Source organism: Marmota monax, unplaced genomic scaffold (assembly GCF_021218885.2).
Source record: "Marmota monax isolate L192 unplaced genomic scaffold, Marmota_monax_Labrador192_F-V1.1 WCK01_AAM20220418_F8-fsc00106, whole genome shotgun sequence".
NCBI classification, from domain to species: Eukaryota; Metazoa; Chordata; class Mammalia; order Rodentia; family Sciuridae; genus Marmota; species Marmota monax.
In genome coordinates, this window is record NW_026695218.1 from 6,098,550 (window position 1) to 6,117,074 (window position 18,525).

Genomic DNA, 18,525 nt, shown 5'->3' on the forward strand with positions numbered 1-18,525 from the left:
CCCATGAGGGCAGAAACTCTGGGAGGCTTGCTACAGAGGTCTATGTGATGGAGGCTTTGCTTGGAGCCCAGCATTCAACACATGGCCCTCACTCTCTGCCTCTGTTTTTTCACCTTTATAATGGGCATGTCAGATTTTCAAGACTTAGGTATGAACATGTAGTCAATAGTACCAGTCAATGGGACAATGTGGAGTGGAAGATGTCAGAAAGTGTGGGCTCCCTCTCTCCCAGACCCTGCACTGAAGCCTGGGGGGCCTTCTGTGGTGTAAAGTGAGTGTCAGTTTTCTAATCTGTGAAATGAAGTGTTTGGACACAGCCATCCTTCAGCTCCCTCTCAGCTCTAAGACTTAGTGAAATTCAATGTTTGTAGCTTCTTGGAGCTGCCACCACTCAGTGACCTCTAATCAACCTTGGCTTATTCTAAGTACTCAGTAAGCACTTGCTGAACTAAACCCAGGAGATTAGGAGTTTCTCAGAGGAGCAAAATAATTCCCCAGTGAGGTTTACCACACACCCTGAAGTGACCCGTTCCCACTAACCATGGGCTCTCAGAAAACACCCACATAATAAGAACTTTTGGAATTTTATCTCACATGGTCAAACAGGAAGAAGACCCAGAGTTTGCATTTAAAGTTGGGAAAGGAGAGAAAGCAGTTATATGAAATGCTATTGAAGAAACATTGCTTGCTATGAAAGGTTGAGCCCCCACAGCAAACACCTTCTTCCAGCACCCTACCTCCACCCCAAGGCCTTGCCACGCCACTCTCCAGACAATTTACCCTAGGCAGGGGCTCTTAAGGAGGCCCCGGGAGTCTCAAGGCAAATCCTACCAGGGCCTTTATAAAGGAGTCTGAGGAGAGGGGCCTGGGCTGTCCTGGAGCTTCCAGGAAAGGAGGAAGGGCACACTGGGAGAGGGAGGGGCAGCTCTGCCAGTCCTCTCGCAGGTCCTTAGCCGCCGCCAACCGTGCTACTGTAGGGAACAGCTTCTTGCTAGTTTCCACTGCAGCCACTCAGCCCTTTTTTCCAGTGCACCTGAGATCTCCCTCTCTCTCCTTCTCTTCTCTCTCTCACATACTGTATCTTTAATTCACTTTCAATGTAGTGTTTCTCTCTCACATAATTTCTTATAATCTCTTTCACACTTACCACATCTCTGTTCTCTCTACATATAGCCCTCTCTCTCCATCACCCTAGTCTTCTTTCACACATTCTTTCTCCTCCTTTGCTGTCTTCTTCTCCTCCTCCTCCTCCTCCTCCTCCTCCTCCTCCTCCTCCTCCTCTTCCTTCTCCACCTCCCACTACATCTCTCCAGCTGCTTAACTGGAAACAAAAGTGAGTTTGTTGTGTGAAGAACAGGACTTGTGGAGGCAGTGGCCAGAGTGACAGCAGGAAAAACAGGCTGGGGTCAGAGGCAGCACCGACAGCCGGAGACTCCAGCACTCGGCTATTCCAGGGAGCAGGTAATGCCCCATTCAGGGTTGGCTCAGGCCTCCTGCCCTCTGGCCCACCTCATCTCTCCATGGTCATTCCATTTATTTTCTTTCTTCATGGCTTTGAAGGGGGAAGGGGACTCCAGAGTTATGGAGTACTAGGCACAGAGTCTCAAGGGGTGGCTTGCCCTCCTCTTCAGAGAACCATGTGTGCTCTGGTGTGGCTGGGATCAGCAAGAGCTGGGGTCAGGACAGCTGGTATCCAGGGTTGCTGGGATCCAGAATGGCTTGGTAAGGGACACACCAGAACCTAGAAAGACAGACAGGTCAGGGCCAGATCACAAGAAATGTTTTGAGTCTTATCACGAAACTTAGGCTTTAGGCAGTGGAGAGCTGGTGAAAATTTTTCCCCTGGATGGTAACATAATGAAATCTACATTTTAAGAGTAATTATTGAGGGCTGGGGATGTGGCTCAGTGATAGAGTGTTAGTGTGAGGCTCTGGATTCCAACCCCAGCATTGCCAAAAAAAGAGTAATTATTAAACTCTGATCCCATGGAGAATTGGTGTGTGGTCCCTAGAAGCAAACAGTCATAGTCTTCTCCCAATTTGAAGAAAAAATAGAGTTTTCTCAATTGTTGGTTTTCTTCTATAAAATTTCCTTAAATCTTGTGACTGTCAGCAATCAATAAGCCAGTGAAAAGGAAATAAATTAAAAACAATAATAGAAACTTTTAGAAATAAAATCAACATAAATAAATGAGTTACTTTGATCTACATAGTGTTTTCTGCTAGTAAAATTATTTTGAACTCATGCATGATATTCTAAGGTACTACCTAAAGAGCACTGTGACTCCCAGGAATCCACTACATGAACATGTTTGAAATGTGTTAAAAACAAACTCTGTTGCTACTTGGGCCATGGTGATACCTTGCAACCAGAGGCAGTGGGACAGAGGGTGGCTACTGCAGTGATAGGAGCAGGAGATGATGGAAGGCAGAAAGAGCCATATTAGTCAAGAGGAAGGATTCCTTTTGTTCAAAGATGGATGGCAGTAGGAGTGAGGACACAGAAGGACTAAAGAGAAGACTCTTGATGGATTTCATGCCTGATAGCCTTTATTTTCTTGGTGAAGTGGGGTAGAAGATGAATCAAGAAGCTTAAAGAGAGGAGCAAAGGTTAGGAATGGCATCGAGGGTAAGAAGGGTACAGGGAGGGGAACTGATGGGGATGAGTGGGAGGTGGCTGCACTTGAGACCTGCTGAGGGTAGACCTCTCCATTTGCACTGTTGAGTGGTTTCTATAGCAGGGCTCATGTACCTGAGGTCTGGGATTGGCAGTGAGGGGAGGTAAGCACCTGTGAAAGTGGCTCACTTTCATCTTTTTCATCTTAAGCCCTGTGTCAGGTATTTTATTCTCCTTAAATGATTTCCTCCTCCCCACAACCCTGTTCACTTAGGCTGAATTTACCCATGAATAAGTGACAACTCTGAGATTCGTGCCCAGGTCTGCATAGATTAGAAGTCCATTGTGCACTTTGCCTCCCCCTGGAAACCTCAGACACCTTTGCAGAGAAGAACAGGTCAGTGAATTCTTGTTTGGGCCTTGACTGGCTGGTTTTATCAGCAAGTCAAGAAGGAATCAAGTGAAAGACATGATGAAAGAAGAGTTGAAATTACTGACCATGGGGGGCCTGCTGAGAAATGAGTGAGGGCAGAATGGAATGACAGACTGAGGGTATGAGAGACTGGAAGGAAGGAGAGGGTGATGAGGTTGGGAGGCAGTTGATGGGAGATTGGATCAGGACAGGTCAATGGGGTTGAGGAGGAGTGGATGTATCTTGAAAATTCTAATGTGGAAGTGGAGATAAGGGAAAGACAGGTGAGGTGATGAGAACCCTAGGGTATCTAGCCTGTGCATTGGAGGGGACAGAGATGCCTTTAGCCAAGGCATTGCTCACCACTTCCACATCATGCTATTCTTCTCTCCCACTTGCTCACCATGTTCCAGCCACACAGACTGGCACATTCCTATCTCAGGGTGTCTGGAACATCCAGAATGCTCTTCTTCCAGATGTGTGGAAGTGGCTCACTTTCATCTTTTAAATCACAATTCGAATGCCTTTCATGATCTTTCTATCTCCTGTAGCTTCCCTGGTCATGTTTTGTTTTTCAGAACACGTATTATTATCTGAAAAGGTCATTTATGGGTTTGTTTACTTATTTATTATCTGTTTCTGCCACTAGAACAGAAGCATAAGACAGCAAGGACACTTGGGTCTTTTCACAGCAATATAGTCCAATATCTAGAACAATGCCTAGCACATAATAGGCTTCCTAAATATTGGAAGGAAGGAAGGAAGGAAGGAAGGAAGGAAGGAAGGAAGGAAGGAATGTTTGGGAAGGGTGCATGTTCAGTATAGGTCACTGAGATTTGAGGAGACACTCAGATGGCAATTTCCAGTGATCCATTGGGGATCAGGCTGGGCACTCAAGAACACGCCCACCTTGCCAATGAAGAAAGTGGCCCACGTGGCACATTGGTGCAAACATGTTCTTTTGCATAGCTAACTACCTCTTAATGATCACCTTCCAGGAGGTAGTCAGCTCCTGAAAGAGTTAGTCAAACCAGTCAGTTTTGGAAAAAAAGGACCCTCCTGGGTTTGTTAGGATCAAGTTGGGTTACAGCATATTTCACTTTTCTATTCTGTTCTTGGTTCTTGCTGCTGTCCTGACTTTGGCTATTTTCCATCCTTCTCCACTGTTCAACCACCAGACTCTTGAGTCTAAATACAGACCAAATCCTTATCTTACCCACATCCAACCAAAGTAATGTGAATTCAGCTTCATCCAGAAGCTAGACTTAGTTTTACTAAATCAGGACATACTTTTCCTTTTCCTTTGACTCCTGCCCCATTTCTTTTTTTTATCATTTTTTTTAGTTGTAGATGAATACAGTATCTTTATTTTATTTGTTCGTTTTTATGTGGTGCTGAGGATTGAACCCAGTGCCTCACACATGCTAGGCAAGTGTCTACCGCTGAGCCTCAACCCAGCCCTCTTGCCCCATTTCTGTTGGTCTTGTAGCCCTCCTGCCTTCCATAGGGCACTCAGCACAGCCTCCCACCCTTCCTTTTCAGGGTCTCCAGCTGCTGAGCAGCTCCAGGACATCCTGGGGGAGGAAGATGAGGCTCCCAACCCCACTCTCTTCACAGAGATGGACACTCTGCAACATGACGGGGACCAGATGGAGTGGAAGGAGTCAGCCAGGTGAGGTGGAGCCCCAGGAGGGAAATAGAGGGTGGCTTCCCACTGCAGTATTCCCCAGGGACCCAGTTGGGCTGACCCTCCCAGTGGGAGTAACACCTTGCAACTTGAGTCTGCCAGGGAACTTTCTGGACCACACATACTCTCTTGCCTTTCATCCTTTGGGTCCACAATTGTATTGGATATTAAAGAGCAAACAGAAACTTGTTTTTATCCTTAAAGAAATAAAAAGCGGGAAGATAGCACAGTCACCCATGAGACCTTGAAAGAATAATAAAAGAACATATATTCTTTAATGGTAATATCAAATGGCTGAAAGTATATGCTGCAGAAGGGAAACTACCAAGCAACTGTGGTGGGGGTGGGGCGGGGGCTTCCTGGAGGAAGGAGAATGTGTGCTATGCACAGAATGATTGTAAAATTCATTTTGTAAAGTAGGAGCTGGGGGTGTGGTGGGTACTGGCTGCAAAAATTCTGACCTTTCTTTCCCCCAGCAATAAACTGTTTCTATAGGCCAGAGCCTCTAGAGGTTCTTGTGGGAATGGGACCCATACTGGAGTAGGGGCACCAGGGTACCCAAAACCTCACAGGTACTGTGAAGAGTTCATTTATTGGGATGATGGGATCGCTGTGAGTGGCAGGGAAAATCCAGATGGAAAGGTCTAGTGGGCTGCTGGGGAAAATAAAAAAAAGATGTGGTATAGCATTTTTGGCTGAACAAGTAGAATGAGCTTCAGAGGTGAAGCCATGAGGAAAGAGGGGGTGCAGAAAGAGCTTTAGATACAGGGGAAGGAGAGAGAATAGGAGACCTGGAAGGCTGGAGGGGAAGTGCTTGGTGGAGTCACAGGAGCTGAGGGAGGGTCAGAGTAAGGAGTGGTTAGTGCTGCCCATGTCTCTGGTGCCTGCCACTGAGTGGCCCCTGAATTGAACTGGTCTGGTCAACAGTGTCACATACTCCAAAAAGCCCAAGAAAAAGGAAGGAAATGATAAGAGCAGCAGGAGGGACAATGGGAGGAATGTGAAGAGGGTCTGAAAGATAGTCTGTCCTGATGTTTTTCAATCGTGTGTGTGTGTGTGTGTGTGTGTGTGTGTCTGAATATGCCCCTCCTCCCCCAGGATGGAAAATAATTTTAATTAACTTTATGAATTAAATTTTAGTTTATTCTAATGAGAGACATTAAATATTAAGGAATAATGTTGGTCATATTTGAGCTCTGGAGTACTGCAAATCACTAATGGTTAGTGTCAGCTACCATTTTTTTTTTCATTCTCTTAAAAATCGGTTTTTCCCTCCTGGAAGGCAATAGTGCCCTGTTGAGAATGCATGAACTAGCTCCCAGCTGTGCCCAGGACTGGCTTTGTGTGGCGGCCACCATGATACCCAGGGCCTCTTTGTGTGGCGGCCACCGTGATACCCAGGGCCTGACAGCTCTCTCCAACTGTAGCCTGGGCTCCTCCCTCACCCACCTTCCTCAGTGGCCTGGGCAGTTGCTGTGCAGTGAGAAGCAGCAGATTTCAACATCCTTGGGATTCCCTGGGGCAACTGGGAAAAGGCCACACTGGACTAGCAAGTCCCCACAGGCCTCGGGAGGAATGAATCCCTGCTCCACAGCTGGGCCCAGCCCTGTGTGCAGTACCAGGAGCCTATTCATTGAACTCTACCTGCTGAGTGATTCACAGTCTCATCTCATTCAAGCTACACCAGTGACCCTGATGAAATGGAAACTATTTCCTGTTTTATTGATAGGATCCGGGGGTGAAGAAGGACAAGCAGCTTGCCAAGGGTCAGAGCACACAGGTGGCTGAGTCTGGATTCTAGCCCAGGCCTGTCTGACTCCCCGGCTTGAGGGCTTAGACACTTTGTTGGGTTTTCCTTATTTTCTCAGCCACTTCCCTGCCCCTCTCCAACTTCTAGGGATTCTATTTTGACTTCAGAGGAGGACTAAAGGCAGGTCTAAAGGCAATTTAATATTAGAGTTAGAGATAAATGGGAACAGCTGCTGAGCCCAGCAACCCTAGAACTCCATCTATCCAGAGTTGACAAGAGGGGGCAGGATATTTCAAATGACCAGTGCCCAACCTAGATTATTGTGGCTGTGAGGGCCTGGGGCCAAAGCCTGAAGCCCTGTGCATGTGTCTCTTCTGCTCAAAGTGTGTGCAGAGTGAGAAAAGTGTCTTTCAGAGGTCTAGAAAATAGACGGTGCCTTCTCCCCACCCTGGGCAAGCTCTGCACTCAGAACATCCCCCACCCCCGGAATAATTGCCCGAAAGGATCACACCCACTATGTGGGACTATCACATACCCATGAGCCCTTGCTGAGAAGGCTTCAGGGCCCTCAGAGACCCTATTGTTGCCTGTTTCTATTCTTCCTGTTTGGATGCATAGTGCCCCCAGCACCACAGACCAAGCATTGAAACTGATATAAACTGTAGAAGAAAATGTTCTAAGAGGCTCCTCTTAAACTGTAAAGTGTTCTGGCAGGTACCATCTGCAAGGTGGTAGGTTTTTCTGCAAGGCAAACTTTCTGAGGACAGCATCTGAGGAGACCCTGGAAGGGCCTCAATATAGCTGGCTCAAACCCATGCTGAAAAGAGAGTGGTGACCAGAAGTACAAATGGCTGAAAACAATTCCAGGCAGATCCCAGAGGGGACTGGCTGAGGGCCAACTTGGAGGCAGTGGAGGAGAACACCTGAGGGCCTCCAGACCTGACTCCCTTTCTCTACTTCTGCCCCATCCTCCTGTAATCATCTCTCCAGCTAACTTTTCAAGGTATGACCAGCAAACCCCCAGTGAAGTCAGAAGGATTTGACCATTGGCTAAAAGGCCCGCTGTGGCCTGGACCACTTGTCTGGGTCCTCCTCCCGGAAAACTGTGAGAGAAGAGGGGCTTGAGTCAGACCTATTTGGAGCCTATCACACTATCAAAAGAATGGGAAGCATTTCCCTGAGCTAGCAGACTCTGGGACCCACCTCTGGGAAGCCAGAGTTCTCAGAAGTTTGCAGAATCCAAGAATTAGAAAATTCTAGTCAATTCTGGGCCTCCTTGAAGTAACAGAGGACAATGATGGAGAGTGGGAGACATCCCCCCACGAAGACTCTCAGGGTCCTACAATATCCACATCAAAGAGAGTGGGGGAGGGAACCCTTTAATAAAAGTATTTAATTTGTTGCAGGGAGTGTTTGCTTTATTGAGTTAGGAGATTAAAAGAGTGAAAATCTCAAATCCGCAAGGAATTTTCCCTGGCGGTGCTTTGTCGGGGTTATTAGTTTGGGGGATGTTTCAGGCCCTTGAAGGAGTCACTCCTGCATGGGTTTAAGTGGCTTTTTGAGCTCGGCTGAGCCTTGCCCCGTGCACATAATGGGGACTGTGTGTGCCGCGTCATTTCTAATGTGATCAATGCTGGTAGGTCAGGCTGTTAATAAGATAGATTTTTATTAACTCTCTCTTTAACATTCCCATGAGAGAAATGCAGCTTGCCTTTTGCTGATAATGACCTTGCCTAAAGGGAGGGCTGGATCAGGTGGGGTGGGGGTGAAGTCCTCACCCTGAGTAAACAATTTGCCCAGAATTCCTTCCTCTATCAAGCCTACCTCTGCCTGATTGTAAGGGGAGGGATGGGGAGGGGTTGGAACCCACCCAAGTATGGAGGGCCCTTTGGGGTTACTCAGAAATAACCAGAGCTTAACGCCTTCTAAGAGCTCTGAAAGCAAATTCCAAATCCAAGCTGTTCTGGCCTTAGCTCTGAGCAGACCAAGAGTGTGAACTTGCCAGAAGGCTCTTATGAGATACATAAGTACTGAGAACATTCTACAATGACAACAAAAGAGCAGAAAGAAGTGCATGAGAAGTGGGTCAGCTTAGTTGGGCCAAACCAGAGCAGTACATTTTCAAAAGCCCTGTATGGTTCTCCACACTTAGGCAGAGATGCTTTTTCACTCCATACAGGATAGAGGAGAAAGCCTGTACTTCCTGTCTCAACTCTGAATCTGTTCCCATTCAAGATCTTGTGTAATGCCCTCTTAGGATCATTTTTCCCTCTCAGTGTGAGGCAGAATGCATCTCCTGCCTTCCAGTGTCTCACCCCACCACCTGCTCCATAATCAACCTTATAGGGCCCTACATTAAAGCAGAGCAGACAGCTGAGAGCTCCCAGTGCAGAAGTCAACAAACTTTGTTCATTCATTTGGGTAATGTTTACTAAGTGCTTACTATCTGCAAGCCCTGGGCCAGATGCTAGAGAAAGAAAAATGGCCAGGGCAATGCCAGCCTTGCTCTTTTGGACTCTTTTGGATACCCAGGGAAATAAGTAGGTTCTGGTAAGTGGGGGGGGTGTGTGTGCTGTGAATGCACAGCATAGGTACATCTAACTCAAGCAGGAAGGGCTGAGGAAGGCTTCTGGGAGGAAGAGGTGTTCCCACTGAGAACTTAAGGATGGATCAGAGTTAGGTAAGAGAGGTCAGCAAAAGGGGAAGAGGCTCCTAGGCAGGATAAGCAGACACATAGAGGAATAGACAGAAGTTCCCTGTGGCTGGACTAGAAAACAAGGGGCAGAGACTGATCATGCAAGTCCTATGCACACTATGCTGTGGAGTTTGAACTTGAAGCTGAGAGACTTAGAGGGCCACTGATGGGTTTTAGTTAGGAAAGGGGCAGAATTGCGTATGTATGTGAGAGAGATTATCTGACTTTAGTGTGGAGAATGGTAAAAGGAAGCAAGACTTGGCTAGGAGGCTGATCCAGGGAAGAGATAATGAAACCCTGGACCCCATGTTGGCAATGGGGATAGAGAGAAGGGATGTACTTGAGATAGAACTTGAAACATAGTGTTGGAAGGACTTGGTGACATGTGGCATATGAGGGAGAAGGATAGTCAAGGGAAATGCCCAGATTTTCAGTCTGAGCAAATGGATACCTCCTGGTAGTAGTTTAGGAAACATAAAGAGTAGTAAGGTTTTAACGTGTTGGGCAGTTTTGTTTGTTTGGGGGCCTGGTTGATGATGAGTTCTATCTTGTATAAGTTATATTTGAGGAAACTCTAAATGGAGTTGTCTAGCAGGTCATCATATGGACATCGAGGTCTGGAGTTCAGTACAGAGGCAGAGAACTGGGAAGCATCAGATCTAGATGGAAATCAAATCATAGAAAAGTCTAGGGCTACCCCCAGGGTCTGTGAAGTGACAAGAGAGCCCAGGACAGAGCCCCAGACTTTCAGGATGGGTAGAGAAAGAGAATGAAGCCTGAGAGGGAGAAAACTGAGAGCTAGAAGGGGAAAGAGTAGGGGCTTTCTCTTGAAAACCAAGGGCAGTGAGATATTCAAAATGGAAAGAGGGGCCCACAAGGAGGGGAGGAACTGTAGAGTATACAGAGGGTAGAGCATGGAGAGCAGTCTCAGGTGGCAAAAGCCAGACAGCAGTGGGTTGAGAAGAGAGACAGAAGGAGAAGGTGGTTCAGCTAGACAGTTCTGCCAAGATGTCTGTCTGTGAAGGGCAGGAACAAAAGAAGTCTCTGGAGACATAAGCATGAGCTCAAGAGAGGTTTGTTTGTTTGTTTGTTTTTTAGGGGATGTTAGATTTGAACATACTTAATGCTGATGGGAAGAGACCAGAAGAGAGTTGTTTAAAAGGGCTACTGGATGGAGTCAGGTCCTGGGAGCAGGTGGAGGGGCTCCTTGCAGTGAGTTGAGAGAACTGTGGGCTAGACACTTTGCTTTGAGGAGAGGGAAGTAGAAGAGCAGATGGATTGCTGGTATACCTGAGCCAGGGAAGCAGGTCCAGCCCCATGGCCATGGCTGTCCGGTTTCATTGTAACGGAGTTATGCATGAAGATTTGCAGTCAGATGAAAGCCTTTTGAAGGCTACTTGATTTCCATCTTCGGCTGACCTACTGGTCTGAATTACCATGCTATTTGCCATAACCAAGCTGCTTTTATATCCAATATCTAACTTGGTTCCTTCCCTCTTTCTTCACTAAACACTAACACCTGAGGCTTATGCTAGGCTAGCAGGGATTTTAAAAAATAAATCTGAGCCGAGCACAGTGGTGCATGCCTGTTAATCCCAGCGGCTCAGGAGGCTGAGGCAGGAGGATTGAAAGTTAAAAGCCAGTCTCAGCAATTTAGTGAGGCCCTGTCTCAAAATAAAAAATAAAAAAGGGTTAGGATGTGGCTCAGTGGTTAAGTGCCCCTGGGTTCAATCCCTGGTGAGAAAGAAAAGAGGATGAAGGGAAGAAGAAAAAAAAAATCTGAACTTGGATCAAATCCCAGGTAAAAGAATGCCTGTGGCCTGAGAGGCCCTGGGTTCCAGCCAGGGCCCTCACCTGCTAGCTGTGTGCACACAGAATAGGGGTTATCAAGGCACTCTTGTTCCCCCAGGGACTTAGTGATCACATACAGTTAGCAGAGCTTAAGACAGGGCCACACAAGAGGAATCCAAAGTCCTGCAGACAGGCTGGGGAAGCATCAGTCCATGCCTAAGGTGACAGCCAAGCAGTGACACAGGCCACACATGGTTGCTCAGTATGGTAAGATTGAATTAGTTGGCAAGTAAGTGTTATAGGAAGTCTAATTAAGTGAGGAGAGACTAGACCATTCACATCTTCATCCTAGATAAAGTGTGACTGGCAGCTCTTCAGAAACCCTGGAGGGTGGCTAGCAGGAGGATGACACAACCAGAGGCATACTTGGACAGTTCCTTCAGTGGCAGTTGTCATGAGGGGAGGAACCCTACCATCAGACCACTTGCATGCCAAAACCTCCATTTAATTTTCCTGCCTATTTTTTATCTATCTATCCATCTATCTATCTATCCATCCATCCATCCATCCATCCATCCATCCAAAGCCATATCTACATATCTCTTTTTATGGAACATCTCAAACACAAAAAGTAGAGAGAATAATATAATAAATCCTCATGTATTTATCACTCAGCTTTATTAGTGATTAATATTTATTCATCTCCACTACCTTTTTTGTTTGCTCTTAGGAATTTAGTTTTGTTGCTTTATTTTGCTCGAGCATTTTAAAGATAATCCCAGGCATTGTGAACATTTCAGTATATATCTCTACAAAAATCAGACTTCTGATATAAATATAACCACAATGCCATTATCTCTCCTAACAAAATTGAGAATAATTCCTTAATGTGTGTGGATATCTAGACTAGAACCAAATTTCTCTTGCTGTCTCAAAAATATCTTTGTGCTGTTGGTTCGTACAACTTAGGATCAAAACAACGCCTACACACTGATTTGGGTGCCTGTGTCTCCCACCTTATCAGATTTAGAATTGTCACATAGCAGAGGCCAGAGAAACAGTCCCCCTGAAAATCCTTCAGCAACAGTATTTTATACTCAAGTCAAATGTTCCTGTCTTGATGCCCATGTCTTAGTTCCTGTAGCTAAACTCAAGTGATCTCATAGAAACCGTGAGTGATGCTCAAGGAGGAGAGCAATGTCACTGTCATTGTTAGGACATTTTAGGCTGCGAGTAACTGACTCCCACACAGCTAACTTATGCTGTAACCTCATGGCACTCAGGGGCAGTGATCTCTCCAGTGCCTGCCCTCTTTCTCTACTTCTCTCAGGACTTTTTGTTTATCCTCTGCTGCTGGTTTCTTCTGTCTTTGGCCAGCCTCAGCCTCCATGTTTACATCTACTCAAGGGATCCTCCTACAGTGGATGCCTGTTCCTTATTCCCAATTCCAAATTCTTCAGAGATTGATCTGCCCAACTTTGACTGTCCCATCACTGTGGCCCAGATTAAAATTATGGGAGGTTATGGGAAGGACTATCTATATCCTGGGAAAAACATCTCCATGGATGATAGGCAGAGAATATACCTCAAATAGACCTTTAAAACTTAGTAGTAAAGATATGCACTTAATATGACCAATTTTTTCACCACAGTGAATGCATCGAATGCCAACCAGGACTTTCAGGATGCTTCAAGTTGCTCTTGAGAGTTCAGGTGGTGGAATTTTGCAAATTCATCCAGCTCTTGGAGGAATCACACCCTGTATTTGTCTATGGAGATCTGATGTCTTGGCAGTACTCTATTAATCCCAGAGCAGTGGAAAGGTAGAAGCTCTACCTGTGGGTCTGATAGAACTTTGGAAAGTTTGTCTTATCTATACTGCTCTTCTTTCATTCTGAAAACAAATGAGGGAATGTTGTATTAGGTCCCATAGAAGAATTAAAATCAGTAAGGTAGGAATTTTTTCTCAAAGTGTTCCTGGCATCCCTGGCCAGAGGCCCTACTAGGGTTCCTTCCCATGAACTGATTTGTCCACATCAGAATAAAAAATTACATAAGAAGGAGAAAATGAATTTAATCACAGTTTGGTTCAAACTGGGAAGGCAGTTAATCTGCCTTCACCATCCTGTGGAAATGTTACAATTTATAGGATTTTTTTTTTTTACATTTAAAAATTTTATTCCACTTTAAAAAAAAAAGACTGATGTAATTCCCTAAATTGATTTCATTATGCACACTAATGGGGGTTAATCCAGTATGAAAAACTACTTCAGGTACTCTTTACTGAAGGTAGTGGTGAGCACTAAGCAGTCATGTGCTTTGGGAGAATCAAATTAGCCACAAAAGTGATTAATATAGACCAGGCAGGAGAACGCAATAGTGATACAAGACCTTTTTTCTTTAATATTTTTTAGTTGTAGCTGGACACAATACCTTTGTTTTATTTATTTCACATATGCTAGGTGAGTGTTCTACCACTGAGCCACAACCCCAGCCCCTCAAGAGCTTTTTTAAAAAATATTTTTTAGTTGTATATGGACACAATGACTTTTATTTGTATGTGGTACTGAGGATTGAACCCAGTGCCTCACACAAGCTAGGCTAGCCCTCTACCACTGAGCTACAACCCCAACCATCAAGAACTTTTTAATTATTTATTTCTGGTACTAGAGATTGAACCCAGGGGCACTCTACCACTAAGCTGCATCCTAGTCCTTCGTATTTTTATTTATTTATTTATTTATTTTGAGAAGGGTCTCACTAAATTGCTGAGGCTGGCCTAGAACTTGTGATCCTCCTGCCTCAGCCTCCAGAATCACTGGGGTTACAGGTCTGTTCCACCTCCTGGAATTAATACTGTTTTAGACAAAGAATGTTGATGGCAATTGGAAGAAGCTGGTAGTAAGTAACCTGAATAAAGTGCAGTAATTGGGATTTGAATGAAACAGAAACGTAGGGTTTTACTCCAGAGAGGATAGTTCAAGTTATGACAGGGGATGGGTTGCCCTAGGAAGAACACAAAGAAGAAAAAAAAGATGAGGGCAGTATGCCTTTATGTTTAAGAAGCAAGAAAAATCCAAGAGGGGCAGGGGTACCACGAGAAGGTGAATTAAGAGTGACAAAAGCTAATGAGATAGAGAGCTGAGGATTGAGGAAATAGCACGTTTGGTAAACAAGAACAAACGGTATTTTGAGTGATGTAAGAAGCCATATTAAAAAGGGTTAAGCTGTGAGTGAGGGTAAGAAAGAAAAAAATTCAAGTTCATTTAAACCTCTTCTCACCCCTATCTTCTCTTGCCCCCCCCCCAACCATTGTAGTGGCAAAGCTCTCCCATCCCACCCTGCTCCGTGGCCCTCCAGATAGTGACTTGAATGATGAAGTCGCACTTAAGTGTCCTTGTCCCAAGTCAAAATCTGCTTGTTGGTTTCTTTCGCTATGTCACCGTTCAGTACCAGCGCCAGGTGTGTCCCGGCTCCTCGCTGGGTTCCTGGCCCGAACGTGGGAAGCGAAAGCGATGAACATTTCCTGAGCGGTGAGTTGAGCGCCACGCATTATCAGGCGATGCCCGTCTCCGAACAGCACGTCCACGCAGGGCTCGGAGCCGTCATGCCTCATGTCTGCAATAACCATGCAGTTGAGATTGGTGGCGCGGACCTTCTCGCTGCTCACTGCTTGGAGAAAGGTTCTCGTCGACTCCACGTTTTTCTCGAAGGGGCAAAACTGAACCCGAACCTGCTTGACGGATCGCAGCCGGAGCCGAGCCAAGGCCGCCGCCATGGTGACCTTCGCCCCAGAAGGCAATTTATAGGATTAAAAGTCAGGAAATATGTATGTATAGATTTATCCAGGCTATGCTAGCCAGAGGGATGGCATAATTTCAGTTTTTCAAACCTTGCTGGCACCTTCCCAGGCGTTGGGGCCAGTTGCTCAGTTTCCACTCTCAGCATGAGGAAATTCAGTTGCAGAAAATAACTTATCAGAAAATCAGGGACATTGGGGCTTTTAATTGTTTTCTTTTTTTATTTGTTATATATATATATATATATATATATATATATATATATATATATATATATGGCAGTAGAGTATATTTTGACATATACATGGAGTATAACTTCCCATTTTTGTGGTTGTACACAATGTAGAGTTACACTGGTTGTGTATTATATATGAACATAGGAAAGTTGTTTCTGATTCATTCTACTGTCTTTCCTGTTTCCATTCCCTCTTCCTTCCCTTCATTCCCCTTTGTCTAATCCAATGAACTTCTATCTTCCCTCCCCTCCCTCTTATTGTGTGTTAGCATCCATATATCAGAGAGAACATTTGGTCTTTGTTTTTTGGGGATTGGCTTATTTCACTTGGCATGATAGTCTCCAGTTCCATCCATTTATTGGCAAATGTCATAATTTCATGATTCATTATGGCTGAGTAATAGTCCATTGTGTATATATATCACATTTGCTTTATTCATTCTTCTGTTGAAGGGCACCTAGGTTAGTTCCATAGTTTAGCTGTTGTGACTTGAGCTGCTATAAATATTGATGTGCTGTGTCACTGTAGTATGCTGATTTTAAGTCTTTTGGGTATAAACTGAGTCAAATGGTGGTTCCATTCCAAGTTTTCTGAGCAATCTCTATACTTTCCAGAGTGGTTGTACCAATTTGCAGTCCCACCATCAATGTGTGAGTATACCTTTTAAAGGGACTCTGTTTAAAAAGTACTAATGATTTAGTACAGATATTTTTTCTATTGAGGGCCAGGTAGATTTTTTTTTTTTTTTTTTTTTTTGCTCACAAATGATCTCCTCCTGTACCTCTTCTCCCTTCCATTTTCCTCTTTTTAACAACCAGTAAGTATGTCAAAGAGTTCCCTAGCCATCTAGACATACAAAAACAGGCTGTGGGTGCTTGTAGCCAAGTAGGCATGATTTCCAACCCCTGAGATATTTTAAAAGGCAGGTGTGTACTCAGACGCAGTAAAACTTGAGTCAATACTGGCTCAAAGGCCTTTGAGAACACAGGCTCAAAGGCCTTGCCCTCAAACCCTGTCTCTTATAAATTTCATAACCTTAGGCAGGCTTCTCATCTCTAAGAGTCTCAGTCTCCTCATCTGTACAATGAGAACGTGGGAGAGATTTGAGGATTTCATGAAATAATACATGTAAAGCACTTAGCATACACCTAGAACCTAGAAAGTGCTCAGTAAGTTTTAGCCATTAGTCTAAGATAGAGAGCCCACCCTCTGTCATTTTCATTATTAGTAATGCTATGTGATAAATGACACATAGAGCAATGGCAGACAAAGGAAGAAGCAAGCTCTGAAACCTGGGCCCCTGGAGAGGCCTCATCATGAAAGAAGTAGCCTTGGACTAGGACCTAAATAGCAGAGGTGGAAGAGAGAAGACCTAGTGGAAGAGCAGTCCTCTCCTGACAGCAGTGAAGAGAAGGTTCCAGCAGACACTGAGGGAGACTGATGAGCCTGTGAACACTGTTCCCATGGGGTAACTACAGCTACCTCCTAGACACAGACAAGGGGCCCTTAGAGAGGTTTGGTTCCAGAAGACTTTCCCTGAAGGAGCCAGTTCAGGATTTGCCAGTAGCTTTGTCTGATGGCACTCATTTAGCTGTGAGATCCCCTCCCTTCTGAATGAAGGCATCATGGACTTTTCACCTGATGGTGGGCTTTGGAGCAGAGGCCAACCCTCTCCACTCACCACAGTTCCTGGAATGTATACCTCTGCCCCACCTTGCCAGATGCATGGCGGCAGTTACTCCCTCTCTGGGATGGGGTGGTTCTCCAGGAAGTCCTGAACTCCCTGCTTCACCAAGGCCCTTAGCCAAAGCTCTTGGGCAGCAAAAGGAGAGGATTTCAATCACAGGGAGTTGTTCAGCCATGGGAGAGAGTGGGTTCTTTCCAGAACAGTCAAAGATAGAAGGCCCCATCTTTCTGGTCCAGGTCTCAGACATATCTCATCTTCAGAGATGGAGGCTTCCAGACATCTTATTCTAAGTCTTACACATTTGACTCACTTAGTTAATGTGCCTCATTCTGATACTAAGGGACTTACTGATGATAATTTAGCTTTCCCTGTGCATCAGCCTATAAGAAGAGAATGCAAGGGCTAGAGGAGTAGCTGGCCTCTAAAATTGTTATAAATCTCATTTTAAATAAAATAAGTTGGCCTTTAGGTTTATCTAGCAGCTCTCGTGAATTTGGTTATCATTAGTCATCCTGTCTGGACCTCATCATCTCTGGGACACTAAAAAGACAAATTTCTTTCTTTCTTTTTTTTGGCAGGGAAGTGGGGGTACCAGGGATTGAACTCAGGAGTCCTCAATCACTGAGCCACATCCCCAGCCCTATTTTGTATTTTATTTAGAGACAGGGTCTCACTGAGTTGCTTAGCGCCTCACTGTTGCTGAGGCTGGCTTTGAACTCATGATTCTCCTGTCTCAGCCTTCCAAGCTCTGGGATTAAGGCGTGTGCCACTGCACCTGGCTAAAAAGACAAATTTCTGAGTCTAGACTAGGGTGAATACCTCAATAGGCCTGTGAGGTCTTGCCCCTTCTTGGTACTTTCTAAATTTCTTATGTGTGTTGACGTCAGCTCTATGGATACCTGGTCTTTTATATGTTATAATTTTCAGATTCACTACTAAGTTTGGCTCGTGAATATATACACCATATTTGTAGCTTAACACTTAACACTTGTAGAAACAACTTGTTACATTATCTCACATGCATATTTTCATGTATGTGCTTTTATCCAGTATGGATTTACCAAGTAAATTGTAAAAATGGGCCAGAATTTGTTTAGGTGTTCCCCTTTTGAAAATAAAAATTTCTTCCATAGATCATTTCTTGGTAACTATTTCAAAGACAGACACTAGAGAGTACCTGATGTTTCCTCAGACATCCCTAGAAAAAAAATTTAATTGGATCATAAGTGAATTAACATGAGTTTTCATTTTCTGCTGAGTAATTCAGAGTCCTGATATGACTTACCTGTGAAGTAAAATAGCTTTGCTGGATAATGGAGAAAAACTCACATTCATATTACTTATAAAAATGGATCTGTTAAAGTCACAACGTTTTTACAACAGGCCTTAGGCAGAAAGCAAAAACATGTCTTGATGCTTTGTAACCACACATGGGAATCAGGCTTTTGGGTGATGGTGATGAGTGATGGGATGGAGTGGGAGAGCTACAGAATGGTCTGTACAGAATCAAGTCTAAGGCCACATTGGTAATGGCCACAGTGTGGGTGTGCACTTTGCAAATTTGGGGTGAATAAACTTAACTTCATGAAAGAAACAAAGTCACACAAATATAATTCTTCAAACAAATGTTTGAGACAACACGGCCTTAACATTAAATGTTGCATTTTTGTTTATTTTGACAAACTAACCAGGACACAATTTAATAATAATGATATAAAAATAGGTATAGAAAGAAAGTACCTTATCTCTGATCACAATATGTATCTATTATCTGCAGATTTACTCAAATCCACCTAATGCCAGATCGTTTTATTTCCTTCTCAAAGAACTACTGATGTCTGATTCTCTGC

The 18,525-nt window shown here is 44.6% G+C and overlaps 2 protein-coding genes across 4 annotated transcripts in view; one reads left to right on the forward strand and one right to left on the reverse strand.

The window, feature by feature from the left end:
- The window catches only part of Slc4a5 (solute carrier family 4 member 5), a 126,518-nt gene that overhangs the window by 44,886 nt on the left and 63,107 nt on the right, over nucleotides 1-18,525 (forward strand). For all 3 annotated transcript variants that reach the window (XM_046432348.2, XM_046432349.1, XM_058575095.1), the window contains one exon: nucleotides 4,572-4,701. In XM_046432348.2, the coding sequence (XP_046288304.1) occupies nucleotides 4,572-4,701 (130 nt within the window). The remainder of the gene's footprint in view (nucleotides 1-4,571; nucleotides 4,702-18,525) is intronic.
- Nucleotides 13,988-14,735, reverse strand: LOC124084901 (large ribosomal subunit protein mL53-like). The gene has a single exon (XM_046432350.2). It carries the CDS (start codon nucleotides 14,728-14,730, stop codon nucleotides 14,392-14,394), a length of 339 nt encoding a protein of 112 aa, XP_046288306.1. The 5' UTR covers nucleotides 14,731-14,735; the 3' UTR covers nucleotides 13,988-14,391.

What these genes read in the sequence shown, in the direction of transcription:
- LOC124084901 (XM_046432350.2), bottom strand. Translation starts at nt 14,730, where the DNA reads ATGGCGGCGGCCTTGGCTCGGCTCCGGCTGCGATCCGTCAAGCAGGTT.